Source organism: Xyrauchen texanus, chromosome 22, assembly GCF_025860055.1.
Source record: "Xyrauchen texanus isolate HMW12.3.18 chromosome 22, RBS_HiC_50CHRs, whole genome shotgun sequence".
NCBI lineage: Eukaryota > Metazoa > Chordata > Actinopteri > Cypriniformes > Catostomidae > Xyrauchen > Xyrauchen texanus.
This window is the reverse complement of record NC_068297.1, coordinates 41660245-41682435: the sequence shown is the minus strand read 5'-3', so window position 1 is coordinate 41682435 and position 22191 is coordinate 41660245. Positions and strand designations below refer to the sequence as shown.

The 22191-nt window shown below is 38.7% G+C and overlaps 1 protein-coding gene across 1 annotated transcript in view; it reads left to right on the top strand.

The window, feature by feature from the left end:
• LOC127662126 (ribosomal protein S6 kinase-like 1) overlaps positions 1-16046 on the top strand; it is a 35434-nt gene extending 19388 nt beyond the window's left edge. The window contains exons 6-11 of the mRNA XM_052153156.1: positions 7869-8001; positions 11021-12226; positions 13855-13944; positions 14215-14297; positions 15375-15470; positions 15546-16046. Of these exons, the coding sequence (XP_052009116.1) occupies positions 7869-8001; positions 11021-12226; positions 13855-13944; positions 14215-14297; positions 15375-15470; positions 15546-15656 (1719 nt within the window). The 3' untranslated portion in view covers positions 15657-16046. The remainder of the gene's footprint in view (positions 1-7868; positions 8002-11020; positions 12227-13854; positions 13945-14214; positions 14298-15374; positions 15471-15545) is intronic.
• The last annotated feature ends 6145 nt before the right edge of the window (positions 16047-22191 follow it).

The window sequence follows — 22191 nt, the reverse complement described above, 5'->3', positions numbered from 1 at the left end:
ACAACAATATAACATAACGTAACAATATAATATAACATAACAACAATATAACATAACATAAAAATATAATACAATATAACTTAACGTAACAATATAATATAACATAACAACAATATAATATAACATAACAACAATATAACATAACATAAAAATATAATACAATATAACTTAACATAACAATATAACATAACATAACAATATAATACAATATAACTTAATGTAACAATATAACATAACATAACAATAAAATACAATATAACTTAACGTAACAATATAATATAACATAACAACAATATAACATAACATAACAATATAATACAATATAACTTAACGTAACAATATAATATAACATAACAACAATATAACATAACATAAAAATATAATACAATATAACTTAACATAACAATATAACATAACATAACAATATAATACAATATAACTTAATGTAACAATATAACATAACATAACAATAAAATACAATATAACTAACGTAACAATATAATATAACATAACAACAATATAACATAACAATATAATACAATATAACTTAACATAACAATATAACATAACATAACAATATAATACAGTATAACTTAACGTAACAATATAATATAACATAACAACAATATAACATAACATAACAATATAATACAATATAACTTAACATAACAATATAACATAACATAACAATATAATACAATATAACATAACATAACAATATAATACAATATAACTTAACATAACAATATAACATAACATAACAATATAATATAACATAACATAACAATATAATACAATATAACTTAACATAACAACAATATAACATAACAATATAATATAACATAACATAACAATATAATACAATATAACTTAACATAACAATATAATATAACATAACAAAAATATAACTTAACATAACAATATAATATAACATAACATAACAATATAATACAATATAACTTAACATAACAATATAATATAACATAACATAACAATATAATACAATATAACTTAACATAACAACAATATAACATAACAATATAATACAATATAACTTAACATAACAATATAACATAACATAACAATATAATATAACATAACATAACAATATAATACAATATAACTTAACATAACAATATAATATAACATAACAACAATATAACATAACATAACAATATAATACAATATAACTTAACATAACAATATAATATAACATAACAACAATATAACATAACATAACAATATAATTTAATATTTCACAACATAACAATATAATATAACATAACAACAATATAACATAACATAACAATATAATAGAATATAACTTAACGTAACAATATAATACAATATAGCATAACAATATAACTGAATATATCATAACAACAATATAATATAATATAACATAACAACAACATAACAATATAATACAATATAACTTAACGTAACAATATAATTGAATATATGTAATATAACATAACAACAATTTAATATATCATAACAATATAATATATCATAACATAACAATATAATATAACATAACAACAATATAATATAACATAACAATATAATACAATATAACTTAACATAACAATATAATATAACATAACAACAATATAATATAACATAACAATATAATACAATATAACTTAACATAACAATATAATAGAATATATAATAACATAATATAACAACAATATAACATTACATAACAATATTATATAATATATTATAATATATATAATATATAACATAACAATATAATATAACATAACAACAATATAACATTATATAACAATTTAATACAATATAACATAATATAACATAACAATATTATATAATATAACATAAAGTAACATAACATAATATATATATAATATAACATAATATTTATAATATAATATAACATAAAAATATAATACAATATAATATAACATAACAATATAATATAACATAACAATATAATACAATATAACATAACAATATAATACAATATAACTTAACATAACAATATAATAGAATATATAATAACATAATATAACAACAATATAATATTACATAACAATATTATATAATATATTATAATATATATAATATAACATAACACTATAATATAACATTATATAACAATTTAATACAATATAACATAATATAACATAACAATATTATATAATATAACAAAGTAACATAACATAATATATATATATAATATAACATAATATTTATAATATAATATAACATAAATTAACATAACAACAATATAACATAACAATATAATAGAATATAATATTCGTGAGAAAAGAAATACACGATCGCAATGTTGCCATGTCTATGTTCTTGCACTGAGAACAAGAACCATTCATAAAACGCTGCTTGCGTGTGATCGCAGCCCAGGCACGTGAGGCAGCTCTTATGACCGTCAGAAGTGGAGAGAAATCAACCGCATCCAGGAACTACACAGAGGCGGAAAATACATCTTTAAAAATACGCGTCCTGAAAAGAACGTTCAAAGCCTGCTGTGTATTGCTCTTTTAGGAGTGGGAAACACTCTTTCAGGCAATGAATGCGCTGTCGAAGCGCCCAGGGGCGTAGACTGCACAGCGTGCAGAGAGAGAGAACACCAGCTGGAAACACGCCGTAGATCCAACAGCAGTGTTTATCGCCAGTATAGGTGAGTGGGACAGTAGTGAACTCAGCTTGCTGTTGTACAACTGTTCGGCTCAGAAGAAAAATTCTGACTGGCACTCGCTGCCCCGCTTCCCTTTATACCCATTCCGGGGCATGCAAATTCTGTCTACCAACTTAACATTGGCCTTTTCCCAGGTTCAGAGGTACGTTTGGCGTCCCAGGAAGACCCCTTGTGTCACTTCATTCGACACAATGTCGAGTGAGTGACAGAAGGAGAACTAATGATTGTCTTTATTTTTTAAATTACATATTTTAGCCAGCAGGTGGTGGCAAAATATAATTTTGTGTGTAATATGAGCCAGTTGGTGACGTAAAGTGAATCTGTTAGTCATTGTTTACATAGAACAGCGCTTTTTGATCGCTCGTAATACTACTACATTACTTAAGCTAGGACATTGTTTTAAACGGATTTAAAAGAACAACTTCAGCATTACGGCTCATCACAGCTGAGAGACTCATAGACTGTTTGATTACAGAACACAAGGCGCTTACCTCTTATCTAGTTTCCACATTGGACTCACACTAAAATGGCAGAGGACATCGCTGTTTCTATAGTGAATGACACTGGTTACCACGAAATAGGGATAAATACCCCTGCTTGGACACTTTTTTTCCACTGAGAATGCTGACCTTCAGAAAGCTGACATCATCTCTGCTTGGGTTTGGCATCAGGTGATCACACACGCTCTGTCTCTCTCTCACACACACACACATCCATCCTTGTTTATCCAATAACTTGTTCGAAACAGCACAAGCCGTGATACTATTTCTGAAGTGAACTTTTTGAATTACTAACGGAGGTTTGGACGCATAATTTGTTTTGAACAGCAACAGCAGATTCTGATCGGTCGCGTAATAAAGTAGTTCCATGCAAAAATGCGTTTTTATGCCCGTACTCAGTTTTTCCTAATTTTTTAAAATGTACTTGTTCATTGAACTGTTGTATATAAGCAATATCACACTCGCAATCATGCTATATAACCCTAAAACAGCACTGCTGTAATTACCTACGGCACTCGACCTACGGCCGAATCACAGCAGTGCTGATGTAGGGCCAAATAGCACTCGTGTGATATTACTTAAATATAATTTTATCCAATATAATAAAGAAAATATAATATAATATAATATTCAGGTTGGCTGGGGCCTTTCTGGGGCAAATATTGAGACAATTAATTTAATTAATTCATCAGCATATAATTTAATTATTTCAGTTATAATTTTTAATCATTTGAGATTAACAGCCCTAATCTAATCCTATCAAATATAATATGATATAATAAAATATTAAATTTCACAATAAAATACAATACAATATAATATAATATAATTTAATATAATATAATATAATAAACCTGCAACGACCAAGAACACTTTGCATTCACTATCAATGCCCTCGCTTATTTTTTTACGGGTGTTTGGCATGAACTTGCACAGATGGCATACACATCAAAGCACTTCAGAAGTGGTTCATCCTTGCACGCTTCTCAGGAGCTGCTTTGAGTGCGTTACATGTTGAGCGTTAATTCGGAGTGCTCGCATGATTCAATAACACTGGAAAATGAGAACGCGCCGTTCGTGAAATTCCGTATTTGGTTAATATTCCCTAATTCGCGCAATAAAATGTGATTGGAATGTGAAATGCACAATAATCGCTGTTATCTCAAACAATCACACTTAGAATCGTGACATGCATGTATAAGTGCAGACCTGTGATCCATATTTGGGCCATGACCCACCAGTTGAGAAGCACTGCCCTGTCCTAGTGTCTGTCTGCGACCACAGTGCTGCTTGAGTGCTGTTAGCGTCAGGCCAGCTGAGTGTATCATGCCTCTGGGATACACCCAGCTCTTCTTTTATTACCAAGAGTCTGTGTGGACTGATTGTGCTTAAAGCTCTTGTGAAGTTCTGAGTCAAACTCATCTCAGTTTACTGTAACCAGACACTCAAGAATCAGTCAAAATCAGAGCTACAAGATATGACATATCTAGATATTAGACTATAGAGGCAAAAGAAAAGAAAGTAATTATACATACAGTACATATAAATGACCTAATAGTAATTAGTGGGGACACTCTTTGACTTCAGAACAGCCATCTTTGTAGTGCCATCATAGAAGTCCTGAATTGTGTGACAGAGATATCGCAGTGTAGTATAAGTAGAAAACCTTCTGTTTTTGGGCAGTAAAGGTCTAACATCTAAATGATATGGGGTTTAGCTATGGTAACTGTGGTGGTAGGGGCACAACCCTTAAATAGGGAATAATCAACACTGTTTGTACTTTGTACCATTTGGTGCAACTTGGCCATGTATTTGTTAGCAGACAATACAGAGCAATTATCTGACAAACCAGTGGATCTCTTACAATATTATGGATCTCTCACAATGTTTAACCGTTGAAGACAAATTGAGTTCACGAAATTCCATTCAGTCACTTTTGTCATTGTAATTTTGTACTCTTTATTGTAAATATGCTATGAAGGTGTTATGATGTGGGGAGTCAGGAGAAGGCAGACGGGAGGTTTGGATCCAAACGCAGTTTATTTTACAAGCAAGGGAAGGACACAAATCACAGGAACAAATGAAAAGGTCCACGATGGGAAAAAGAAACTAAAACATGAGATAACATACAAGGGTGAACAGGGAGCGAACATCCACGAAGTGCGGGGTAACCTCGAACGAACAAACAACAGGAAAACATGAACAGCAGGGTTATCCTCGAACGAACCAGGGTTATCCTCGAGCGAACAAGCAAACTGCAGGGAACATGAACTAAGAACACAAAAGAGCTTTACAAACGTAGGCATGAACATGAAACGTCAACGAACGACAAAGGAAAGGGGAAAACAAGCGGGATTAAATAGACAGACATGGTGATAACAAAATAACAAACAGGTGCGGACAATAACACAGAGACGGCGGTGATGAGTGAAACAGAAAACACGGTACAGACAACAAGGGATCGTGACACGGAACGTGATAAGTGAAAACGGAAAACATGGGACGGACAACAAGGGATCGTAACATTAACCCCCTCAAAAGGACCGGATTCCAGACGGTCCTAGCAAACAAAAGAAAGGAAAAAACAAACAAATGATCAAGGAGAGAGGGGCTAGAAGAGGGGGAGAACAGACAAACCAAAGGGGGCACAAGGGACACAGAGACAGACCAGGGAGGCACAAGGGACACAGGGACAGACCAGGGAGGCACAAGGGGCAACCAGGTAGACCACGGAGACACAAGGGACGGACAGGCAGACCAGGGAGGCCGAGGGGGCCGACAGGCAGTCCATAGGGATATGTGACGGGGACCGGGTCAGGTGGCCTGGGGGGCGTCCACCGGGTAGGGACAGGTTTAGGAGGCCAGGGAGGTATCGACCGGGCAGGGACAGGTTTAGGTGGTCTGGGAGGCGGCCACCAAATGGGGACAGGTTTGGGTGGCCCGGGGGCTGGCCACAAGGCAAGGGCCGGTCCGGGGGGCCTGGGAGGAGGAGTGGCCTCTGGGGAAGCTGGCGGAGCCGCGTGAGGCGGAGCCAAGGAAGACTTCTGAGGCGGCACAGTCGTAGACTTGGGCGCCGGCGAGGGAGGCGCAGGTAGGGCCGCAGGAGACCCTGGGGGCAGAGCAGAGGCAGGCAGAGCTGTGGGGTACACTGTGGGCGGAGCAGAGGCAGTCACAGCCGTGGGAAACACGGGGGGCGGAGCAGAGGTAGGCTGAGCCATGGCAGACTCAGGTGGTAGGGCCTTGGGTGGGTCAGGAGGCGGAACCATGGTGGGCGGAGCCAAGGAGCACTTCGGAGGCGGGGCCGTAGAAGGCTTGGGAGGCGACGCCGTGGAAGGCGTAGGCGGAGCCGTAGAAGGCTTGGGAGGAGGCCCCGTGGAAGGCGTAGGCGGAGCCGAGGGAGGCTCGGGAGGCGGAGCCGAGGGAGGAAATGGCATTGAAGGCTCAGAAGGCAGAGCAGAGGGAACCGCTGGAGGAGGAGCCGAGGGAGGCTCAGGAGCTGGGACTGAAGGAGGCTCTGGAGGTAGAGCCGAGGGAAGTTCAGGAGGCGGAGCCGAAGGAGGCGAGGGCTCAGAAGGCTCAGAAGGCGGTGCCGGGGGAGGCTTCGGAGGCGGAGTCGTGGTTGGCGGAACCATAGAAGGTTCTGTAGGCAGAGCCGAGGGAGGCTCCGGGGGCGGAGCCGTGGTTGACTGAGCCGTGGGAGGCTCAGAGGGCGGAGCTGAGGGAGGCTCTGGAGGCGGAGCTGAGGGAGCCTGCTTTAAGCAGAGCAGGTCATAGTTTGCTTGTTGAACCACTGGATCCATAGTGGTCGTTCGTTCTGTTATGATGTGGGGAGTCAGGAGAAGGCAGACGGGAGGTTTGGATCCAAACGCGGTTTATTTTACAAGCAAGGGAAGGACACAAAACACAGGAACAAATGAAAAGGTCCACGATGGGAAAAAGAAACTAAAACATGAGATAACATACAAGGGTGAACAGGGAGCGAACATCCACGAAGTGCGGGGTAACCTCGAACGAACAAACAACAGGAAAACATGAACAGCGGGGTTATCCTCGAACGAACCAGGGTTATCCTCGAGCGAACCAGCAAACTGCAGAGAACATGAACTAAGAACACAAAAGAGCTTTACAAACGTAGGCACGAACATGAAACGTCAACGAACGACAAAGGAAAGGGGAAAACAAGCGGGTTTAAATAGACAGACATGGTGATAACAAAATAACAAACAGGTGCGGACAATAACACAGAGACGGCGGTGATGAGTGAAACAGAAAACATGGTACAGACAACATGGGATCGTGACACAGAACGTGATAAGTGAAAACGGAAAACACGAGACGGACAACAAGGGATCGTAACAGAAGGGATTAGCTCAGTTGGGTATTTTGTACATGTTTGGTATATGCTAAGGTTGGCACAAGTGAATCATGATGAAATTGTATTCCAGTTTGTCTAATCAATGAATAGACAAATAACATGGACATAATTTTTCATGATTTTAGGTTATAATTTATATATATTTATAAGGGAAAGTGTCAATTTTAGGTGGTGTATCTGGTCACCATTTTAAATGCCTTCTAGCAGTTTACTGATATAGTCCAGTGGTTGATTACAAATATAAATGTTAAAATGTAATTGCAGTCTAAACTACACTGTAAACTGTAAAATTGTGCTTCCTGTTCAGAGTTTACCCAAGTCCAGCTGGGAGAGTCGTGAGAGGTCAACCATCATTCCTCAGGGTGTTCCATTCATGGTAAAGTTGCTGAAGTACTACGTCAGTGAAGACTCTGTGTTCCTACATCTAGAGCATGTTCAGGGTGAGTCAAATCAATTTTAATCCAATTTCTTTTTATTTGTACAGCATTTTTCATAATGAATATTGCTCCAAACCAGCTTTACAGAGCAACTAATTTAAGTATTTACAGTAGTTGGATTTCAAATTACAAATTGCTACCAGTCATGGCACACAGGTCCTTAACTGTAGTGAATGGCATTGCAGTAGAACCATCGAGACAAATACTGTATTTAAGCAGCTAACATCTAGAAGGCTTTGGTCAAATTACCAATTCTTGTGTTTTATCAGAACTTAGCTGCTGGCCATCCAGTCCTCAATAGGCTATGCTACCTAATTCTGTCATTTACAAAGAGAACGCTAGAGGACCTAGGACAGAGCCTTGTGGCACACCATACTTCACCAGGCAGGGCTCGACATCAACGCTTGTTTGGACAATTTTGAACAGGCAAATTAAAGAGAATTTTACTTGCCCGACCAGACTTAATCAAGTAGCCTGATTCAAATCTCAATAGCGAATGTTAGCTCAATAGCACGGGATTGCTGGGATTGAGGACAATTTTAATTATTCCTGTGTGTTTCACTTTCAAAATGCAGGGAATTCCCTGTAGTGTGTCACTCTCGCCTTCACTCGTGCTGCAGTATTCAGCAGCTTGTTAGTGCGAGCAGTGGGGAAGCGCATATTTACTGAACTTTAGATTTACATATATTGTATATACAGGAATAAACCTGTTAATTGGACATGTGAATGGTATTGTGCCATGCCTCTATAAGTGAGTGATATAATAAAACTATTGCTCCTGTTAATAATCAACAAAGCTTTCTTCATCGTAAGCGTGCAAAGTTGGAGAAATATAATTTTGTCTCGATACATCATGGCGCTCCCTCATAAAACAGCAAGAAAGTCCGAAATTGCAGAAATGCTTTGTGTAATAATACCGTCTGTAGAGTATATAGAAACGTATAGTATATAACAAAACACATTATAATAATATTAACTCTATAACATTAATAAATTACACACAATGAAAACACATTATCCATCTTTAATATTTGTTTTGAATATACAACATAACTGATTTAGTTCTCTCTGTATTTTATCCATTCACATTTTCAATGCATAAAGGTTCCATTTGTTAACATAAGTTAACTACATCAGTTAACATGAACTAACAATAAACACCACTTTTATAGTATTTATTAATCTTGGTTAATGTTAATTCAAACATACAGTATATTAATAAACTTTCTTACATTCAAATAAAAAGTTGTATATTTTAACATTAGTTCATGCACTATGAGCTAACAATGAACACTTGTATTGTTTTTCTTTAGTAACAAACATTAACTAAGATTGATAAATGCTGTAAAATACTGTTCATTTTTAGCTAATGCATTATCTCATGTTAATGAATGAAACCTTATTGTAAAGTGTTACTAAAACTTCTGTCATCATTACTTGCCATAATGTTGTTCCAAACCTGTATTAGAAGGCTTTCTATCTTCCGTGGAACTCAAAAGGAGGTTTTAGGGAGAATGTTAGTTTCAGTCTGCGAAAAAAATGTAATAAAATCGTGGATGACTGACATGCGCAAGTCTGGTAAAACAGTGATGTATTTTACTTGCTATCACTAAGCTACGTCATTTGTGTGACGTACGACGCATGAGTAGATGCATTTTTGTTTTACCGCAAAAGATCATATTTTTCTGACCTTTATGACACAACCATTTTGGTGTTTCTACACTAGAGGGCACACAAAATACTTTTGCCAGTGAGAAATACATGAACTGGGTTTGAATGTAATTTTAGACTGATGAAATTGAAAGAACGGTAAATCTCAGAATGTTATTCGCTTACCCCCATTGTCACCTCACGTACCCCCAGGGGTACGCATACCCCAGTTTGGGAAACACTGCTCTATAGGATCAAAATCAGCTCTGTGGTCTAATAATAAGATAGAACCATTGTCAGGGAATATCGAGTACTGATCGTCAAATTGAATCTTCTGATGGGAACAATTATTGTTACACACACCCTGTTAATTGCAATGGAAATTCTATATTATTTCAACAGTTGCCATGTCTTAAGTTTTTCATTGTAGGGATGGAGATTTTAGTCATTTTGTCTGCTTGAGTGCTCAACAGATAAATCTGTAGTCAAAGGGTGTACCCATCTGCTCTATTTTTTATAATATTAATAAACACATTTCAAGAACCCTGTTCATGTAAGACCATTTGAACATAAATTATCCCATTTAAATAAATGCAACGATTTACGCACAAATGTATTTATGAACAAGTTTGACAGATATTCATGAAAAAACACCTCCGTGTACAGGACTGATGCAAAATCAAAATAAGTCATTTTATTTTGATTACAAGGCTCCTTTCTGGAATGGTTGCATATAGATGTTACTGGATTTTGATCAGTCTGAAATGTCAAAAAAGTGAAGTCACGAAATTGTGTTTTCATGATCATCTTCATGATTTCATGATCATTGCTGTCACTTCCGAGTGCTCAAATATTTAGATACTCGTGCCCATCACTAGTCACTCGATTACTGTAAAAGTGGTACAGCATCTCAAAATGGCATATTGTTCACTGTATGGCAGTCAGGGTTGGGTACAAACAACCGGTTCTTGTCTAGAATTGTATAAAATGAATGAAGGAAACATGCTATCAAATTTCTTGTTTATAATTTTGATTTAAAATAGAGTAAGGATCAATTTTTGGATTGCATTTATGTCTCTAAAAAGTCTGCAAACATATCTTTTACAATAATTTTTTTAATGTATTTCTGATTTTGTAGTATCTGCTGTGTAGAAACTTGAAAATATCTCATAATTTGGCAACAGACTGTGAATAATAATTGCATATCTTTTTTCCAATAATTCGTCCTTAAAAGTCCTAAAAGAATCGTTTACTGAAATAGTTTCCGGAACCAGAATCATTAAATTACTTACGATTCCCATCCCTAATGGCAACAACAGAAACCTTCAAGCAACGACTTGTTACATTTACAAGCAACACTCCCTCTTTACAGGTGGAAGGCTCTTTTCCAGACTCTGCAGGGTCAGAAGCGAAGCAGTCAGGGAGCATCCCGAGTGTCTCAGTCCCAGCCAGCACAAGATCCACATGAAGAACAGCTACACCCTCCCTGCCCTCAGCCAGGAGAGTTACCTGAATGAGAATTGTGGGGTAACAGCACCTCTTGAGAGGCCAGGAAGCCCTACTAATCCTCGTGTTGAGAACTGTGAAACCCGTTCTTACTGTAAAGATACAGCTTTGTATGCAGCAAGGACAGATTATGGCCTGGCATCTGTCAGTCTGTCCAATGGTCAGTGTCTAAGGTCTTCATCTCAGGATAATGTTCCTCTCCCTGTTCATCCCTGTGTGATCGTGGACACTCGGGATCCTCTTGATGTCACTTCTGACCTTCTAGGAAACGATGTCCGCATTGAGCGGATTGACTCTAGCGTAGATTTGAACAAAGCTTGGAATGCTTTGGAACCTGCTCAAGACCGCTGGAGTTTTACTATTCCAGGGCCAAACTCTGACATTCTCGGTTTCAGCATTGCAGCTCAGATCACTCCCGCCACTTTATTTGGTGGAAACACCCAACCGACCCTCTGCAGCACTGTTGACGTTCTTCCACAGAGGGTGCGTATAGTTTCTAACACATCTAATTTACCTCCACAAAGCCAAGCGCATGACGGCTTTCACCACGAACAGTGCGCCATTAACTCTAAACCGAGTGGAAATGGACAGCTTTCGCAGTTTGTGGCCGAATTGAGCGTAGAAAATTTGTATCACTGTCCAGTTGAATGTAAACTTCAAAAGCAAGAAGGAATCTTGTTAGACTTCACAAAGATGGCCTCTCGGGGGAGCTCTGATGATACTGTGAGAGAGGGCATGGACAATTGGGAGTTCCTCAACCCTTTGTTTAAACATCCACAGGAGGGCACTATCTTTTTTGAATCAGCTCCTACATTGAACAGTTCCTTTTTGAGTAAGAATAAACTACAAAGCCCTAATGTCGAACAGCTGGTTGAGGTGGACAACTTGGGCCATCAACCCTTACTGAAGGCCAAAAGCTTCAATGCAGAATCTAAGCAGGGTGGATGGGGACTTCCAGAGGAGGAGGTGCGACTTTGGGTGGCTCAGATCCTGCTGGCCCTGGAGAGTCTTCATGAGCAGGGCATTGTGTGCCAGGACCTCAACCCCAGAAACATTCTGCTAAGGAGCAGTGGTACGTTTCTTTTATCCTGAAAATCTTGTATTGACAATTACATTTGCAAAGTAATGACTGCATTAATGTTTAATTTATCTTTGGTTAGAAGTTACTTGCATAATCGTCTGGTATATCAAAGGAATAATTCATCTAAAGATGGAAACTTTGTCATTGTTTACTCACCCTCATGTCGTTCCAACCCTGTATTAATTCCTTTCTTCTGTGAAACACAATATGAAAAGTTAGGCTTGAATTAACATTTTTCACTCAGTTGTAGCTCTCAATTCACATTCACATTTTGTTCTGTTGGGGGAAACAGCTGGTCCCTAATATGGATATTGAGGAATAAAAACTCAGAGTCAGGTTTGCAATCAATTGAGAGAGAGTTTACTGTTTGTTCTCTGCAGTTCCAATAAGCATCACAAGTCAATGGGATCCAGTAGTTCAGAAATACAGAAGACGAATGAGCAATAGAAGTACCCATTCAAGAACGTTCACAAGCAATTATATTAAAATGCAAATGCTATTAGAGGTGTCACAGTACGACATATTCTAAGATTCTGATAGGTCACTTCAAACATTTTAGCAGATTACAAATATGGACTGTTTCCACCTTCATGCAAACAATAATTTGTTAACCATAACATTAATCAAGTTTCCATCATTGGTTTTACAGAACTCATGTGCAGATTTCATGGGTTAGCTATCAGTTATGACAACTGAAGAAGGTACCAAAGAGAGCAATTCAAATCCTTTGAAAGTTTTTGTCTATGGCAAAGTCACATGTTAAAGGGCACAATAAACAATCCAAACACTGAATGATTTAGACATTGGTGTTATCTCCTCAAGGACTGGAGGCCTTCCCCCTAACCTTGGTGGAATGCAGGGTCTCACCATCTGAGGAAAATTAGGAAAGAGCACAGAGAACGACAAAGAGCACACAAGGCCTAATACGGCACACAGTCACCTAATATGACAATAAAATCATACAAAAATTCGATTTTTCAGTTTAATGATTACATGAGGTAGATATGTTGTATGCAATGGATGCTTTCCGAACCATATAAAAACATGGATAATAAAAAGATCATAACTAAAATCTCTCTCATTCAATTAATAATGACTGAATTAAAATAGAATCAAATGGTTACAGAATAGTAGATTAATTACAACCCCAATTCCAAAAATGTTTGGACAGTTTGAAAAATGCTAATAAAAACAAAAATGAGGGATTTGTAAATTATTTTCACCCTTTGCTATAAGTGCAGTGGGGAAGATCATCAGTGAACACTGACTTTAAATTGAACTCTTCATTCAAATATATTGTTAGACTTCAGAAGATGTCAAATATCGCGCACAAGTTGTATAGACTACTTTCATGTTACTTTTATGGTTCTTTTTTGTCCTTTTCGAGCTTGACAGTAAACATCACCATCCACTTTCATTGTGTGGAAAAGAGCAGTTTGGACATGCTATCTAACATGTCATTTAGTGTTTCAACAAAGAAATAAAACAATAGTTTGGAATGGCATGGGGTTGTGTAAATGTTGACAAAATGTTATCAAACTTATTTGGTAGAGCTATTCCATTAAGTTTCAGTATTGTATAAGTTTGTCAGTATAACTGATTAAACATAATGTACACAGGAGAAGTGTGTCTTACATACTTTGGACAGTGGACAGAAGTTCAACCTGAAATCAGCCCAAAATCAATGGAACAGATGTACTGTGCACCAGGTGAAGCATTTCAAACAGTTCATCTCTATATGATACAGTAGGGCTAAAATAAATGTGCTTTTTTAATCTTGATACACTTTGCGACAAAAAAAAGAGCAAATATTCCTTAAAGGAATGTTCCGGGTTCAGTACAAGTTAATCTCGATCAACAGCATTTCCCTCAGTTGTAATAATAACATGCACATCCACTGTACTTACATTAGCCATACTATGTTCTCCTAGGTTGCCATAAAGTGTTTTTATGAATTTGTTTGTACTGATTCGCAACAGAAATCGGAGGCGTGTCAAAAGTCACAGAGGCTTGTGATTGGTGGAGTCTTGGAGCTTTATTATATGAGCTGCTTACAGGCATGGTAAACAAAGTTACTCTGTTTCTGCATGTTTAAAATGAATCAAATCAAAAGTAATCCAATATAAGAATTGTTATTGTGTTAGTAATGACATTAAAATGTGTCTTTGTTTTATCATTTATTGAGGCTATTGTTATATATTTATTAATTATTATGCTATTGAGGTATTATAGCAGTTTTCTTTAACCCTCAGAGACCCAAGTATTGATTTTCTTAATATATATTTTTTTATTCTTCTTGAAAGTGTTCTTAGAAAGCCATATATTTTGTTTTGGGGTGAATTTTGGAAAACCGCTGCATTGCTGGACATTTATGGTCACCGCTGTTTCTTTAGATAGCAAGTGGCATTTTCAAATTCATAATGCAACTGAACACACAAAAGTATATATTAAAAGCAGTATGGGTAAATTCATGAACATTTAATACATTTTACTATTTAAAACTATTGAGGATAGATATTGATGATATATAATCAAAGTAATAAAAATACCCATCTCTACGTAATGTAGTATATTTAATACTGTATATTAATACTATATTAAAAAGGATTTTTAATGACAGAACAGCACAGAAAGCAGCTGAAAATCTTGTGCTATAGAAATAGTTTGATCGCTTATGCCCAGCATTGCATTTTTGCTTCTCTCAAATGAATGAAAGTTAATATTTTCGGGGTGTAATCGTTTTTCAGTCAGTTAACATGTTAGGAATTGAGTAAGAAGAAAAAAGTACTACAGGTGAAATACTTACTTGGAAAATTAGTTAGCAGTTGTGTGAACTAGTTGTGATTTTTTTTGTGTGATGTTTGCAAGCTTTGACACTTAATATGCAAAGTTTTTTCCTGCCAAAACTGTTGCTGTCAGAGTGTCCGCTATTATATGTTTTTTTATCCATATTTAATAAAAATTCATTTTTTAATTGCTTTCAACAAACACTCCAACTATGCTGCTCCGGGTCTTTGAGGGTTAATCTAAATGTACTGCTTTAATTATGCAGCACGTCAAGCCATCACCTGTTTCTAGAGGTAGTTTATACAGTTTGTTATTGAGATGGCCATGACCTCTGAACTCTGTGTCTCTGCAGCCTCTCTGGCAGTGCCACCCTACAGGCATTCACCCGCACACTTCGCTACATATCCCAGAAGTCCTGAGCACAGCAGCCACATCCCTTCTCACAGAGGTAACTCTGAATAAAACTTGCATATGTAACTATGTTTTCAATTACATGAACACTTCTGTCTTTATGTTCCTGCAGCTTCTCCAATATGATGCCGGTTATCGTCTGGGATCTGGAGGAGGGGGTGTGAGTGACATCAAGTGTCATCCGTTCTTTAACAGCATCCCGTGGCTCACACTCAACAGTTAACTGATGCTTTATAGAGTATTAAAAACAAGTCTCAAAGAACCATGAGATATCAGAAGGATTGATGGACTCCTCATCACATCACCACCTGCAGTGAAGTCAATTAGAAGTCAAATTTCTGGAAAACCCATTGAAACTATCAAGTTGTCACACACATGTCCTTATACTTAATTCAGAAATGTTCGTACCTGCCTGAGAGCAAAGAAATATAAACACATGCATTTTGGGCATTAAAATGTGCACCTGGTGTAATGCAGATGTGCTGGTAAAACGCAATATGACTGAACACCAAAACATTCAACCATGTGTTTCAAGCATGCAGAACCTATCCATTTTTTATTAATTATATTTTGAATGTCATTTATTTAACTTGTGTGACTGCATTTAATAAATTCACTCATTTCTTACTAGTTTTCTTTGTTGTCTTCTTATGTAATTGCAGGAAATTATCTAATTAGCTTGCAGAATACCAATGACATGCATTATAAGTGGCAGTTTTGAGGGTTTCACTTTGCTGGTAATCTCCGGGTGTCTGCATGTCTTAATATATTGTACTAATTTATTAATATAGAGATTTGTTTTGTTTAGAAAAACATTTGTAACGTTTTCTTCATCACAAAATCACAATGAAATGAACATGGGGATGAATTCAAAATAATTTCACTACTTTGGTTAAATGTTGTCAGTTTTACCATGTACCATGTTTACCATGTGGGAGTGACAGTCTCACACACACACAAAATATTAAGACAGGGTTTCTCAAACTTTTTGATGCCAAGAACCCTCAAATGTGTGGATCCCCTTGTGAGGGACCCTGAACTGGAAGAACCTTTATTTTCATGTTCCAGTTCCTATTCAATTTAATGACATTTTGTTCTGAAATTGAAATGCATAAATCAGATTTTTTGGCTTGCTTGCAAAATGAAATAATTGACTTTTATATTGTCATAGAACGATTCTAAAATCTTTTGGCTTTAGTATAGTTCATTGTGCAAAATGATCGTATTTTTTCAGAAGACATGGAATGTAGCGTATTAGTCATATTGATTAATTATACTGTGGGTTTATGGTGGGGTTTTTTTTATCCTTTTTTGAGTTTGACAGACCAGAGTCACAATTCACTGTCATAATATGGCAAAAAAAAAAAAAAAACCTGTAAAAACCTTTTAGAAATTCCCTTTTTGTGTTCTACGGAAGAAAGAAAGTCACATAGTTTGGAGAGACATTCGAGTGAGTAAATAATGACAGTTTTTAGATTTGGGTGAACTATTTCTTTAAAGACCTTTTTCTATCCACTGTTAAAGTAATGTCTTTCGAGGAGTCGCATGGCACCATGTCAGGTTCGGACGTGTGAATGGCGAGCTCTGCGCACTTTGCTAGTTTTAATGCTTTTTATGTCATAGGCCAGTGAGATTCGATACACTCTGATTCTTAACTGTTCTAGGAAGACAATATGTCAAAGAATTCAAAATCCTTGGGCTCTGGAGACATTAAAAGACACTTTCGTATTCAAGCTGAAGTTCCTGAGCAACAGGCCGAAAGCCAATTCTATTTGGCCAGTGAGGTGAAAGAGATTTCTACCATTCCCTCTACCAAATCTGCTGGTGGTGAAATATTTACCTTGGCCATTGATATTAATGATGCTTTTAAATAATTCTATAATGATCTCTATAGTTGCATCTATATATTTGTCTACTGATGAAGATATTAGAAACTTTGTGGAACCATTAGAACTTCCTAAACTGACAACTGAGAAAAAAAAATCTCTTGATTCTGAGATAACCTTAGAGGAGCTTGGTGAGGTAATTAAGGCCTTGCCTACTGGGAAGGCTCCGGGGCCAGATGGCTTTGCAGAATTGGCTCCACTTTTGTTAGAAATTTATACAGAATCAATATCGTTATTAAAATTAATTGTATTCCACAATTCAACTCCCTGTTTCGATCTCTCCCTGTAGATGTCCCCCTCTCTTATTTCAAGCAATTTGATAGCATAGTGAAGTCCTTCATTTGGAATGGTAAGCAACCCAGATTAAATTTCAACAAATTATATACAGTAGGCCGATTGAAAAAAGTTTTATTATTATGCATTCGGTCTCAGACATTTGTCTCATTGGTCGCTTCCACCTGAGAGAACAGGAAGTTCTTGCCCCTATTTTGCCATTGCAAAAACTATTCGGAGAAGTTAAGTTACACCCCGTTATCTCGCATTTGCACTCGGTATGGACAAAAGTGTCCAGAGTGTTTAATTTGGACATTTATTTAGATTTTGCCTCAAGCATATAGCTGAACCCTAAATGATGTATTAAGAAGTCCCCTTTCTGCTGGTCAGAGTGGATTGTGAGGGGGTTACTACACTTTGTGACATATATGAGAGTGGTTTTGAGATGATTTGAAGATTTAGTTAAACGTTTTGGGATCCCCAGATCTCAGTTCTTTAGGTATTTCAGTGTTTCCCACAGGAGTTTGTGAGACTATGGGGGTGGACCTCTGACCCACTGGGAGGGTCCGGAGGCATGCTCCCATGTAAGAAAATGCTGTACATTTTAAAGTTAAATACTTCCATCTGGTGCACTTTGAGAGCAAAATTAAGGGTGCTTTCACACTGGCAGTTCAGTTCAAAACAGAGCACGGTTTGCATGAAAAGTTGGTAATGTGAAAGCTGTCATGCGCACGGCGTTACCGAACCCGAGACTACCTGTAGGAGTTGGTCTGAGTTTGGTTGCAATGGAACTGTAGTGCGATTCACATGAATGTGAAAGCTATCGGACTTGGGTGCACACTCATTCTGGAAATGAATTAACCTGTGCATGCGTTTTAGCCGATGACGACATCATTTGTTTCGACAACACACGAGGATCCACACATTCCTGAAAGTCCCAAAAAGTAATGACACCACAATGGCATACAAGTATAATCAACACTATAAATACTGTCTGTCTATCTATACACCTTATAAAGATTATATATAAATATATATACAACAATCGCAGGGAACAATCGCACTCGGAATCGGACCGCAGCAAACGGGCCAATTGTGGAGTTCTCCCCTGCTACCCCTCTCCCTGGAGGTACTACCTTCCCTGAGGCTATCTCTCCTGTTACCTGGAGTCTGTTATGCTACAAAGAAAAAGGTTAAAATTTGCCAGTACCCTCCTGTTTATTTACTCTGCTTACTAGCCAGCTACCTACCTCAGTGTTAGCTGTCTCTTCCTCATCTGGGGTTTGACGTCTCTTAAAATATTTTTGTACGCTAATACTGAAAAGCAGGGTACAAACTAGAGATGTCAGTTTCAGCTTTTTATCTTTTAACGTTACCTCAGACTGCTAACGATAGCTAGCTAGTGAAGCCGTAAGCAGTGTAACATTATGCCAATTAACCTAGTAACGTTAATTTACGTTAATCATCATGATTGTAAATTCGGCAGTAATATTATCCTTTTGCTCTTGCACACTGATGATGATAAATTGTTTGTGGAGTAGTGTATAAATGCAGTGGATATATTTAATGTTAGTTAACATTACTTACCTCAAAGATTTGTCATCCTCAACCAAGTAACATTAGACGGATCCAGGAATACTCCAGCTCATATATCTGCTAGAGTGTGTGTGAGAGTGTGTGAGTTTATAGCAGTGTAGGAGCGGTGGTGTACCGGTTAGCGCGCTGCGCTACGAACCTGGCGACCTGGGAGGCGGCCTGGCGACCTGTGTTTGATTCCCGCTCATGGCCAACACAAGTGACGATTATCTGAACCGGTCCTGGGTCTCCCCTAGGTCGACTCAGCCTAAAATGAGTACCTGGTGCGGTGTGTAAACATCGCCACTTGGGAGACAAAGGCGGTCGGGCGTGGTGCTGGCCACCCACCCCCTCGTGTACCGTTCCGGCCTTCATTGGTGCTCGCTAACAGCACTTGCCCCTACAGTCTGTTAAGGCTAAATGGGGGATCTTTGTCTTTACCACAGCAGTGGGTGAGTAGCTGACTGAACTGACCGGCACACGAGAGAGAGCGCAAAACACAACCTTTTATTTAATGTTATTATGAGACTGAGAAGTGCAAAAATATTTTAGATGAGAAGTGTAAAAAAAATTTCAGTTCATTATGAGACTGTGGCTGTTACGATTCAGACGAAGGCAGACGAGGAGTGGGGATCTAAGAGCAGCTTCTTTAATGAATGAAACAATACGGGGAACAAACAAAACATCCACGGAGAGCAGGAGAACACAAATCAAAACTAATATATGAGCACAAATCAAAACTAACATATACTTTAACATATACCAACATCTACAACCAACAACGATCGACACAGGAATGGAGAAACAGCAGGGTTTAAATACACAGACATGGTGATGACAAAACAACAGTCAGGTGAGCACAATAACACAGTGATGAGGGCCGGGAATCATGGGAAGTGTAGTGCATGACAATTGACAAGTGAAACACGGGGCAGACAACAGGGGATCGTGACATAACCCCCCCCTCAAAGGAGCGGCTTCCAGACGCTCCTCAGAAAACAAGAAAAGGGAATACCCCAAAAAAACAAGAATTGTCCAAGGAGTGAGGGGGGGCAGGCAGACCAAAGAGGGCACAAGGGGCAAACAGACAGTCCAAAGGGGCACAAGGGCCAGACAGGCAGTCCAAGGGGGCACAGAGAGCAAGAAGGCAGTCCAAGGGGGCACAGGGGCAGACAGGAAGTCCAAGGGGGCACAGAGGGAAAGAAGGCAGTCCAAGGGGGCACAGGGGGCAGACAGGCAGTCCAAGGGGGCAAGAAGGCAGTCCAAGGGGCTACAGGGGGCAGACAGGAAGTCCAAGGGGCCACAGAGGGCAAGAAGGCAGTCCAAGGGGAGCACAAGACGGGGACTGGGTCAGGTGGCCTGGGAGCTGGCCACAGGACGGGGACCGGTTCAGGAGGCCTGGGATGCGGCCACCGGACAGGGACAGGTTCAGGAGGCCTGGGAGGCGGCCACAGGACAGGGACAGGTTCAGGAGGCCTGGGAGGCGGCCACAGGACTGGGACAGGTTCAGGAGGCCTGGGAGCTGGCCACAGGGCAAGGACAGGGTCTGGAGGCCTGGGAGTCAGCCACAGGACAGGTTTGGGAGGTCTGGGAGTCAGCCTCAGGACCACAGCCATGGGGAACTCCAAGGGCGGAGCCGAGGTAGGCGGAGCCATGGACGTTTCTGGTAGCGGAGCCGTGGACTGCTCAGGAGGCGACGTCGTAGACGGAGCTGAGGGAGGCGGAGCCGAGGAAGGCTCGGGAGGCGGAGTCGTGGAAGGCAAAGCCGCGGAAGGCAGAGCCGAGGGAGGTGGCGCCGTAGGAGGCTCTAGAGGCTGAGCCCTGGAGGGCTCTAGAGGCGGAGACCTGGAAGGCTCCGGAGGCAGAGCCGAGGGAGGTGGTGCCGTAGAAGGCTCTAGAGGTGGAGCCCTGGAAGGCTCTGGAGGCGGAGCCGCAGGAGGCTCTGGAGGCAGAGCTGAGGAAGTTGGCGCCGTAGGAAGCTCTAGAGGCAGAGCCCTGGAAGATGTCCCCCTCTCTTATTTCAATCAATTTGATAGCATAGTGAAGTCCTTCATTTGGAATGGTAAGCGTCCCAGATTAAATTTCAACAAATTATATACAGTAGGCCGATTGAAAAAAGTTTTATTATTATGCATTCGGTCTCAGACATTTGTCTCATTGGTCGCTTCCACCTGAGAGAACAGGAAGTTCTTGCCCCTATTTTGCCATTGCAAAAACTATTCGGGGAAGTTAAGTTACACCCCGTTATCTCGCATTTGCACTCGGTATGGACAAAAGTGTCCAGAGTGTTTAATTTGGACATTTATTTAGATTTTGCCTCAAGCATATAGCTGAACCCTAAATGATGTATTAAGAAGTCCCCTTTCTGCTGGTCAGAGTGAGGGGGTTACTACACTTTGTGACATATACAGGTGAAACTCGAAAAATTAGAATATCGTGCAAAAGTTCATTAATTTCAGTAATTCAACTTAAAAGGTGAAACTAATATATTATATAGACTCATTACATGCAAAGTAAGATATTTCAAGCCTTTATTTGATATAATTTTGATGATTATGGCTTACAGCTTATGAAAACCCCAAATTCAGAATCTCAGAAAATTAGAATATTACATGAAATCAATAAAAAAAAAGGATTTTAAATACAGAAATTTCGGCCCTCTGAAAAGTATAATCATGCATATGTACTCAGTACTTGGTTTGGGCCCCTTTTGCATTAATTACTGCCTCAATGCGGCGTGGCATGGATGCTATCAGCCTGTGGCACTGCTGAGGTGTTATGGAAGACCAAGATGCTTCAATAGCGGCCTTCAGCTCTTCTGCATTGTTTGGTCTCATGTCTCTCATCTTTCTCTTGGCAACGCCCCATAGATTCTCTGTGGGGTTCAGGTCAGGCGAGTTTGCTGGCCAATCAAGCACAGTAATACCATGGTCATTGAACCAGGTTTTGGTACTTTTGGCAGTGTGGGCAGGTGCCAAGTCCTGCTGGAAAATGAAGTCAGCATCTCCATAAAGCTTGTCTGCT